The sequence below is a fragment of the Dipteris shenzhenensis genome, chromosome 1, assembly GCF_047967505.1.
Source record: "Dipteris shenzhenensis isolate YYH24624 ecotype China chromosome 1, Dip_SZ_1.0, whole genome shotgun sequence".
Lineage (NCBI taxonomy): Eukaryota > Viridiplantae > Streptophyta > Polypodiopsida > Gleicheniales > Dipteridaceae > Dipteris > Dipteris shenzhenensis.
The window spans coordinates 53,892,237-53,903,929 of NC_141596.1; the positions used below are offsets into that span (position 1 = coordinate 53,892,237).

Sequence of the window (11,693 nt, forward strand, 5' to 3'; positions counted from 1 at the left end):
TTGGCATATACAAAACTATCTACCACATCATTCTTTGGAGCTAGGTATTTCCTTACTTTCATTGATAATTTAGCAAGATGACATGCATCTTTTGCATAGCAAAGAAATCTCAGACATTCAATAAGTTCACAAAATTGAAGGGTGAGGGAAGGACAAAGCTAAGGAGTTGAGAAAGAAATTGAAAACATTCTTAATCGATAAAGGGGGTGATTTCACTTCAGAGGCTTTCAATAGCTACTAAGAAAGAGAGGATTAAGAGACAACATACTATTTCATGCACATACTAAAGGAATATAATTATGGTAAGGAACGCATCATTCCTCATTTAAGGGTTTTCTATTTTGATGCTAGTTTTGTACATGTGAATAAATTAATAGATAGAATGACGCTAGATCATAGGAGCAAGACGTATGTCTTCATAGGTTGTATGAGGATTCCAAGGATTATTGGTTATATGACCCAAGGCCAAAGATGTTGCTTTCTAGAAAATAGAGACTAAGCCACAAATAACTCCACTAGAGCTCTAGTTGAATGGTCCAGAGGGTATTACTATGTAAGAACAGGAGGCAAAGGATCTCCAAATTAAAGATTTAGAATCAGAGTCTTGATCCATCTAGATAAACATGGCAAAGGAAAGGAAGTTACTAAAATAACACTTGAATACCCGAGAGGAGTCAAGAGTCATAGATATTCCAAAGAGCAGTATGGACGTGAGGAGAGCCCAAAGGCATAGAATGGTTTGATTGTAAACAACTCTCCAATGGTGTGTAGCTTCAAAAGGCCATGGAACTCAGGATCTTTGAGGAAGCAAACCACTCTGAAGAACCACATCAGAAACAAGTCTGCTTATCATGCCAAGTACAAATCCTATGGGACCTTGGATAAGTACAAGTAAGACTTGTCATGAAAAGATATGCACAAGTTCAGGGAGTCACTTATGGGGTGATGTTTGCTCCTCTAGCCAGGATGACTATGCATAATCATAGCATTGGTGGGGCAAATTTTTTAAATGGGCGAGAAGTCTGCCTTTTTGAATGGAGAGCTATAGTAGGAAGACTCTGGCAAATAGTTAGGGATCTTCTAGTATGTAGGAGTATAAAGGAAGGTATGCAAGCATCCTCCAAGCATCACATGGCACTTCAAGGAGGCTTCAAGGGCTGAAATAGGCCCTAGAGTATGTTACACAAGGACCACTTTTATGAGATAGGCTTATCTTGTTGTCCATCTTCATATAGGGTGGTAAGACCATGATAATAGTCCTATATGTTGATTTTATTATCATAGGTGATCATAGGAGGAAGATCCAAAAAGTCACAGTGATCACATGAGTAATATCTAGATATCATGGGTGATCACATGAGTAAAATCTAGATATCATGGGTGATCACATGAGGAAGATCTAGATAGTCAAGGGTGATAGATCATGAGGAAGATCCCAAAAAGTCACAAGTGATCACAATGGGAAGATCTAGATAGTCAATGAACTCTTAACAAAATTGTAGTCACGGATGAGATTGCTTAAGATAGGAGAACATCTTTGACATCTGTACAAAGGGTCTTCCCAAAGTCTAGTAGTTGGAGCATCACATTTGATGCACGGGGATTGTAGTTACAGATGAGATTGTGAGGGTACTTTATTGCTCGAGATAGGAGAACATGTTTGGCATCTTCACCAAAGGGTCTTCCCAGATGGCGGTTGGAGCAGGGGGATTGCCCATAATTGAGCCATTGAGAGGCGGTGTTGTGGACCTATGAGCCCCCACATGTGGAGGATAGGGTTGCATAAATTGGGTGGGACCAGCAATCTAGAGGCTTGCACCAAGTATAAATGAGCTACAAGATGGTATCAACATAGTGGCAAAGCTACATGCTTTAAATAGATTTTTGTAGGCAAGAGACTATTCAGACCCTCCAGAACTCTTTCTGAGGCAAGGTAAGACACTTAATGGGGCGAACCTGTGCAATTTCCCCTATACCCATTTATAGGTGGCACGTGCCCAATATAGGCGGCCACAAATTACTTCAAAGCTACATAGTGAGTTGGTTGGCCTCTACAATAGTATCGATTACTAATAACAATCGATTGTCCCCCATATTATGAAGGGGCTAGGCCCCTCTATACATATAAATAGGTGAGCATTAGCTCACTCCCACTCATCCTACTAAAGATTGATCGTAGATAATGTAGAAGAAGAGAGTGAGCTTGATAACTCACTCCCTATAGTTCATAGTGCTTTGAGTAGTCCCATCTGATTATAGTTTTTCCTAGCACCTTCTAGTAATTATAGCTCTGTTAAGAGCACTTGTGTGGACTAATATATTTTGTGTTCTTCTTCACTATTTTTTGCTTTAGATTTCTGAGTGTGGACTTAGTTGTGTGTGCACCAACATATGGCACAATAGCTAGATAGATGCATAAAGAAAGAGTAGTGTTATTTGAAGCAAGAGAAGATAATCTTAGTAATTAGCTGGGTAGTTGATGAAAAATAAGGGCATACTTACCTACTATACGAAGGATATTTTGTTACTTGTAGGAAGGAATTGCAACCAGCTAACTAAGATGAAAAAGAATGGCAAACTAGTTAGAATGTCGCATCTTAGCACACTATCTCAAAGAGTAGGTAGAGAACACAAAACAAGGCACATTAACAAACTTCATGCATGGTTCAAAAATTAGGCCCATAAGCTGTAGGTACACACATGCTAAATGTATGTATGTTAAGCTACCATAACTCATGAATTGTGAGTGTGTGGCTCAAAAATTGGCTCTTACTACTACTGATTAAAGTTGATGGCAATTTCGACAAGGTTGGCTAACATGCAATAGCTAACTTAGACCTCCTTGCTCGACTTTGATGATGTCTAGATGTGCTTGCCTTGCGAATGCCTCCCCCACCTTTTGGAGTGTGCCTCCAAAAGACTTTTGCAATTGGCTACATCCAAGGCCATTTTCACCTACAAGCTCCATCTCGAAAAGCACTTTATGTTAAGTGGGATAGAAGGTTGAAGAGGAAAGCAATGTGAGAGAGAGAGAGAGTGTGTGTGTGTGTGTGTGTGTGTGTGTGTGTCCCACATGTGCTTTTTGAGTGAGAGCACCAAATGCAAACCACTTCTTATTTCATCATTGTTAAATTTAGTTTCTTAGTTTCACTAAATTACTTTGACAATGAGTTGTTTTGTTAAATGTAGGTGTGAGAATATAAGGCTGTGCTCACACACATCAAAGCATAAGAGAATTCCACAAAGAACATCGTCTTGAATTGTCATTATTTTTATGCCAGGTTTGTTTCTAATGAAAGATTGTTATTAAGATACATTGCATTTGGCATGCCCCTTTTGAACGGCACGACTGAGTTCCAACAGTCAAAGGCGGCATTAGCATTTCACAGAACGATGGCTTCCTTAACTGCTCTTATACATATGAAACCGAGTTTACTTGCAATGGGAGTTCTTCGTCATTGCTACTTCTTCTTCTTCTTCTTTCCTTGAGGATGGAATCCTTCACCTTGCTGCTGATGCTGCTTCTTCTTACCTTCCTCCCCCCTAGTGCTCAAATTATCTCAGCTAAAACCACACCTTGCCGCTGTCTCCCTCACTCTCCTTGCTGGCCCAACCTTGCTTCTTGGCATAGCTTCAACTCTTCCCTGGGAGGACACCTTCTTATCCCTTCCCCAATTGCCTCTCCTTGCCATGTCCCTACTTTTGACCCTGCAGCTTGCCAGATCGCCCGCCTCAATTGGAGCAATCCGTTTTAGCGTGCAGATCAGATCGGGGCCATGCAATCCCCTAACTGGGAAGTAGACGGCAACCGCAGCTGCTTGCCCACTTCGCACCTCGACACAGTTTGCTACCGCGGTGCAGTCCCTGTGTATGCTGTCGAGGTTTCACAAGCTTCACATGTGCAGACCGCCGTGCGGTATGCAGCGGAACACAACGTTCGCCTCGGGCACGATTATTTCGGCAGGAGTACTGCGCCAGGATCGTTGAATCTCTGGATGCATCACCTCAAACGAATCGATTTCCACGATGCTTTTATCCCTGAAGGATGTGATGTTGAGGAAGTTTCGGCAGTGACAGCAGAAGCTGGAGTTCAGTGGCGAGAGCTTTACAAGGCTGCGGACGCTGAGGAGGTAGTGCTGGTTGGCGCCATGTGTCCACAGTCCCCTATCTCCAATGTTTGGTCTTGCTGCGGACAACGTTCTCCAGTTCGAAGTTGTTACGGCTGATGGAAGGTTGAGAACGGCAAACTCTTGCCAAAACCAGGATCTGTTCTGGGCTCTGAGAGGCGGTGGGGGTGGAACCTTTGGAGAGGGAATCTCTGCAACGCACAAGACTTTACGTGCATTGAGTAGCGTGGTGGGCATTTCCATCGTAGCCATAGCTAACGATTCCGTGAGCTTGGAGGGCTTGCTCAGCACGTTCATTGGAGTCCAACCCTCATCACTCTCGGACGCCGGATGGGCCGGCTATTCAGTCTTCGCAGCTTTCAGCTCAACGCAGACTTTGATTAGTGTGACTTACTTGCTTCCGAATTCGAGCAACGTTTCTTTGGCCAAGACTGCCTTCGAACCTTTCACAGCCTACGCTTATCAGCACCGTCCAGCGATCACAGCCGACGTAACTATTGCAGCGTATTCATCGTTTCAGGATTGGCACCTTGCTGTTCTTTGTTCCGCAGACGCGGGGGTGTGCTCGGACCCCACGGGGACTGATCAGGCCTTAGCTTCCCGGCTGTTCTCCAAGGAAATACTGAACAACTCTGCAGCAGAGGGGGCTCATGCGTTCACGGAAATTTTATCGAGCGAGATGATCATCGTAGCACATCTGGTTGGAGGAGGAGCTGTTGCTGAGAATAAGAAGAACCGCCTTCCATGATATCACCACCAACAGTGATTGCAGGCATGGAGCAACTGGAGCTCGGATGGTTTGGGCATTCGCCCTGGCTATCAGCGTTCTCGAAGGACCCTTGGTGCCTGTGAACATAGGCCACAAACCCCTGTGCCTGCCTAGACTCGTTTGTGAGAATGGGAACAAAAAAACACAACGCATGCAACATGGCCAATACTTAGAATATTATAGGAGCATCTTTACTTAATGTAAAACAAAGCTAAATTTTAGAGAGATATATACACTATTAAAAGAGATGAGTAGCATGACTCGTCTCTCAACGTTACGAAGAGAGGTTTTCTTTAATTTCAAGGAATAAATTCTCAAATTGAGGTTGTTCTACCTACATAGGAGCAACAAAGGGTTGGATTGTAATAACCCATCTCATGATATCATACATTACAACGGCATCTTTGAAAACATGTTTTCACTCATTCTTTTTTTCTCACCTGGGGGACATGCTATACTCTTGCCTAGAACATGATATCTCCCACCCACCGAACTTTTGCTTGTTTGGTAGATCTCTTCACAATCATACATTTGCTCTTAAATGTAGATTCTCAATCTTGTAATGCAAACTAACATAGAGAGCCTTGGTTAGAAAAGAAAATTAACTTGTACTACATTGAACTTTACAAATCACCTAATATATGCACATGATGTTCAAGGCAAGCAATGACAATCCTCTTAAAGATAGACTCTCAATCTTTCAATGGAAACTCAACCTAGAGAGCCTTGGTTAAAAAAGGAAATCAACTTGTAAGTACTACAATGAATTATACAATTCACCTAATAGATGCACATGATGGTCGATGTAGACAATGACAAATCATGTTTATGAAGCCTCTGATTTGGACAATTTTGATGGTTATGTTTAAGGTTTGCATTGTTGAAAATTATCAATGATGACTTGCCACCCAACTCCAATGTGCAGGCTTCAAATTGCTTTTGGCAAATGTTTTGGCCACCATCCTTTTCTATGTTCTAATTCGTCCTCTAGTCAACAAATTCAAAACAAATGTGTTGTAACTATTGAGAAACCATCTCAACCTCATTATGTGTTCGATATTGTGCATAGCACTAACACATGGAGTGCTATAAAGGAAAGGGTTAGATGCCCTAACCTTAACCCTAAAAGGCTTTGTATATATTCTAGATTTTCAACTAAATCTAGTGTACAGTTAGTCATTTGTGGTGTGCTCTCTAGCTATGCTCTCTCTCCTCATCTCCACTCTTCTCCTCTCCTCTCTTCATATTTTGTCATGGTATCAGAGCTCCCTTGCCTTCTGCTGAGGCATTGAGATCCTTGTGAGAGTGATTGAGAGATTGAGAGTTTTCAAGTGATTGCGAGCTGACTCCATTCACTTCCATTGAGTGAAGAATTTTCGTCCATTGGTGAGAGAATTTCGTCCATTCCTTTTTTCGTTCATTCTTCCGTGAGAATGAGTGGTTCTTCGATTTTTTGTGAGATATATGGGAAAAGTCCATGTGAGATCCGATTGAGAAAGAGAAAAAGTTTCCGTCCACTATTCTTTCTTTGTGTGAGAGAGAGAAGTTGTTCATTCTTTATGTATGAGAAAGATTCTTAAAGCAAACCAAGTTTGCGGTGTCTTGGTAAGAGGATCAGTGTTGCTTTCCTTTTTCGAGTTTGGGAGCAAATCTATGTGTGGGTAGCACAGCCGGAAAGTGCAAGAGTGCACTGTCTCAGATTGGGATGCCCTTTGCGGTGCAACGAGAGGGTAGTATATGCTACGGGCGAGGACAAAGCCCTTGGTGACATTTTTTTTTTTATTTAAGGCTGTTTTGGGGCCTGTTTTGGTGGCGGAAGTTTTCCTCATGCACTTAGAAAGGTGCCCTATTTTTGCTGTGCGACCACTATTTCACAGGTCGGTGAAAAGTTACCGCAAAAATTGCATTATATGCCTATGTGCAGAGATATTAGGAGTGACAGAATCATTCGTATTGCCTGTTGATGCATAATCATCACTAGGACATGATTGTGTGGTCAAATACCACTTTCTTCAGCTTTGCAGAATTGCGCTTGTGAGGCAGAAGTTGTGTTTTTTGCAGTGACAGAATATTTTTGCAGTGTTCTGTAATGGCGTGTGATGCTCTTGCAAATGCGCGATGAGGGCGCCATCACATCCAACAACAAGGAGGCTTCCAACAATGAACTGCCTCTGCAAACCTCACAAAATCAACGAGCGCCACCACCTACAATTCCTACGTCCACAAGTCTATTGATGGCATCCACTCCACAGTGACACCTGGAAAGCTCTCATTTTGCCACATCATCAACCTACCCTATCTGCCACATCATTACCACATTAGCATACGGGAAATGCCACATTATTTGGTCATCTGATTTACCACATCATCCCGTAGCACCACATCATCAGTTGACTCATTTGCCACATCATCCCTAATCCACATCATCACCAACATGCCATGTCATTAGTCAAATCCGACTACCACATCAGCATTTCTAGGTCAAGTGGCCACATCATCAGTTTGACTATTCAAAGTGCCACATCATCATCGACTTACCATGTCATCAGTCAAAGCTAACTGCCATGTCAGCATTTCCAAGTCAACTAGCCACATCATCATTTTGACTATTCAAAGTGCCACATCATTGCCTACATGTCATCTACCACGCCAGCAGCAATGACACATGTCACTACCACATCATCAAGTCCAATCAGCATTGCCATCTCTGCTGCTAACTCAGTATTTGCCACCTGGCACAGACCCCCTGTCAAGCACATAGTCCCTCTACAAGTGCACTGTCCACACTGCATGTGAACCCAGTTGCCACATCATCTCTACTCCACAGGCATAGCCCTTGGCAAGCACCCACTCTACATGTGACCCACCTCGCCACATCATCTCACTAGCACCCTTTTTGCTCCTCCACCTAGATCAAACCGTATCTCTTGATCCAGGAAGTATTTGAGGGCATTCCAAAAAATAAAAATGCTTAATTTTTTGTACTCTACGCACTTGTTACATAACACACACATTTTAGCAAAAGTATCACACACTAAATTGAGCCTTGGTGATAACTTACACACACATCAGCCTCTACATCGACGCATCTGACCCAGCACCTAAAACAAACAAAGAAAAGGAATCATTTGCTGCTTTTTCATCGCTCCACAGTTGGTCTAGATCTAGTTCAAAGTATATTAGATCATCCATAGCAGAAAGAACTCCAAAGTAGCCAATCAAAGCCATGTCAAAAAATTCCTAAATAGTATCTACTCGAAGTCAGTCCCATTGCTCACATGCAGTTTCACATCATCACATTTCTTGAAAACCAACGTTTTACAGTTAAGTGAGCAAATTTCAGAGTGTTTAGAGGTATGGATCGATTGACCAGTGGGCAAATTGCACACAATTTGATTTCACACACATATACCTTCATTGTAAAGACTATTTGGCTATTTTTTTGGCATTGTGCACTTTATTCATGCTTTGTAAAGCCTCTTGGCTATTCCTAACATCATTTGCCATAAGCCTTGTAATAGATTGGATCCATTCACCCAAAGTTTGTTACAAGAGCACTTCTAGAGTTTCCGCAAGAACAATGAGCTTGTTACAAGAACACTTCCAGAGTTTTCACAACAACAGTAAAACCAGTCATGCTTACATACTCAAAATCAAGGATTACAACAATCAACTCGTCGCAGCAGGAGAGACCATGAATCTAGCAAAAATGGTTCAATTCATCTTGAATGGACTAGGAGAGGGATACGAGAATCTAGTCTAAAATATTATCATTCAATGGAAAATTCCAACACTGGAAGAGCTGCAGTCAGTGTTACTTGGTGAAGAACTCAGGACGCAAGCCATTCATGCACGCAAAGATCATTCCAATGATCATGCATTCATAGCTTCAAGTAGAAGCAGAGGCACAAGTAGAGGTAGAGGTAGATCATTTCAACGAAGTGGTCATCATCAACAACAAAGTCATCATCAAAGTCAGAATCAACATCAGCATCATCCTCGACAACATTAGCATCAACAAAGAGGAAATCATTCCAACAGAGGAAGATTCCAAGGATGAGGAAATGCATCCACCAATGTGTCAAACATTTAGTGAATTATTGCCTTAAGTTTGGACACTATGAAAGAGATCGCTGCAAGAAGCAGTATGACCAAGGCAGTCAATCCACCAGCAGCAATCGAGGGAATTTTCTAGGAAGAGGAAATCATCGTGGTGGACATTCAAGTCACAGACATTATGCCAATGAACTTGAGAATATGTTCCTTACAAGCGAGGATATGCAGAAGATTGAAATATTATATCTTGACATTGATTGCAATTCAAAAGGGAAATTCAATTATCAAGTCGATCAAGTAGATTAGGATCCTTGGTACATCGACAACAGCATCATCTCATATGACAATGCATCAGGAATGGTTCATAGAGATGAAACCATTAGAAGGATAGAAGAATGTCATCTACACAGTAGATAACACACCCAATTCAATTCAAGGGAAACGCATTCTCCCTATGAACAATTTCACTAGTACGAAAGGATTGGTGAAAGATGTACTTTATGTTTCGAAACTCATCAAGAACCTCTTATTAATTGGTCAAATGATGGAACACAACTATTGAGTCACATTGGATGGAGATGAATGCATGATCAGAGACAAATCCAAAGGATATCAGCTAGTAGGAAAAGTAGTCAAGGAAGGACGCTTGTTTAGAATGCTAGCTTTAGTACCATATTTACATGCCATGTTAGCTCAACCGCAACAGATGCCACTTTTCGCAAAATGACACAAGAGATATTGACATGTCAATGTCAAAAGCTTGATAGAGCTCAGAAATCAGAATATGGCAATTGCAATTCCAAAACTTCAGTTTCTCGGAAATGCTTGCGAAGCATGTTGCTTCACTAAACAAAAGAGAACCAACTTCGGTAGAAGCACCTCTCGAGCATGAGGTATTCTTTATTTGACACAAACATATGTATGGGGTTATGCCCAGACCTGTGGCATCAATGGTTCACTTTACTACTTGACTTTCATCAACGACTATAGCAAATATTGTTGGGTCTACTTTCTGAAAGAGAAATCTAAAGTCTTTTCCAAATTTCAAGAATTCAAATCCATGATAGAAAACCAAACAGGGAGCAAACAGGCAGAAAGATCAAAGTCATGAGATCAGACAAAGGAGGCGAATACATGTCTTTAGCATCCACAAACTTTTGCAAAAGTAATGGCATTCGAAGACAATTCACTTGCACAGATACTCCTCAGTAGAATGCAAGAGCTAAAAGGAAGAATGGTACTTTAGCAGACAACGGCTAGAGCAATGCTCAGTGAGAAGCATCTTTTGAATCAGTATTGGATGTGTTGATAGGCACAAATTACCTTATGGGATGCTTTATTGATGGACGTTTAGCACACAGATGCTATTTTATGCTGAGGGATAGCTTTGACATATTGCAGTTAATGCATTGATAGTGCTATGCTCTCTTGGATGAGACACTATTGATGCTTATGCCCATGGACAGTATTTATGCTTAAGGCATTTGGCTCTTATTGGCATTGGGTTTGCCATTGTTTTGTCATTGCAGGTTGACATTTTCTTTTGGGCCAAATTTTCTCATATGGATGCATAGTATATGCACACCAGTCAGATGCATTTTGATGCTTTGAGCCTTGAGTTTTGGTGACACTATCCTTCATGAAGGTAGATATATTTGGGTGCACTTGGTATCTAGTGTGATTTCTCTCTTCCGGGTACTAGCGTTTGGGATTTTGTTTCATTTGCATCATGGCATCCTCTTTTATGTCTAAAAAGGAGCTTTTTAGCATTAAAAATTTTGATAGGACAAACTTTTCTTTGTGGAAAGAACAGATAAGGGATGTGCTATTCAAAAGAAGTAGATTAAACCCTTGGCAGGGAGCTAAGCCTGGATATGTTTGAGGATGATTGGCATGAGTTGGATGCATTAGCAAAGTCTACTATTAGAGTTCATCTTGCAGAGTTAGTTTATTTCATAGTAGTAAATGAGCAAACTATGAAAGATTTGTGGAAGAGATTATGAGCAGACTACGGAAGATATGTGGAAGAAATTATGTGCCACTTATGAGAAGAAAACTGCCTCTAATAAAGTTTACCTCATGAAGAGGTTGTTTGAGTTGTAGATGAAGGAAGGGGTCTCCGTTTCTTCTCACTTGAATGAATTCAATATTATTTTCAGCCAGCTTCAAGCTAAGGCAATCTTCCTCTTGTGTTCAATGCCATCCTCATGGGACACCTTCCGTACAATTGTCAGTAACTCTGCACCTAGTGGAGTATTGAAGTTTAATGATGTTGTGGGTAGCTTGTTGGCCGAGGAGATTAGATGGAAGTCTATGGATGGCAACAAGTAGGATGTAGTCTTAAATGCGCAAAGGGGCAGATCACAGTTTAGGGAGAAGTCTCAAGAAAGAGTGAAGTCTCATACCAAATCTAGGGCACGGAACATTGAGTGTTACCATTGTGGCAAGAAGGGCCACATGAAAAAGGATTGCTACAAGCTGAAAAGAGAGCAAAAGGATAAGAAAAAGAATGCAAATTGGGGTGTAAATAAGAAGGAAGAGAGTCCAAGGGAGGATAAAGGAAAAATGAAGATCAAGGAGATTGATGCAGTCACTGATAAAAGTGACAATGACAATCTCTTCATGTCTAGTCTACTTGGAGACTTGCTTACCACTTTAGATGATGCATATTACCAGGATTGGATTTTGGATTCTAGTGCTTCATTCCATGTTACTCCCCATAGGGAATGGTTCTCCACTTA

At 41.4% G+C, this 11,693-nt stretch overlaps 1 protein-coding gene across 1 annotated transcript; it reads left to right on the forward strand.

Moving 5' to 3' along the window:
- Positions 1 to 3,776: 3,776 nt before the first annotated feature.
- On the forward strand, positions 3,777 to 4,875 carry LOC147906040 (putative FAD-linked oxidoreductase ARB_02478). The gene is made up of 2 exons (XM_087384358.1): positions 3,777 to 4,139; positions 4,207 to 4,875. The coding sequence occupies exons 1-2, from the start codon at positions 3,777 to 3,779 to the stop codon at positions 4,873 to 4,875; spliced, it is 1,032 nt and encodes a 343-aa protein (XP_087240484.1).
- Positions 4,876 to 11,693: the final 6,818 nt, after the last annotated feature.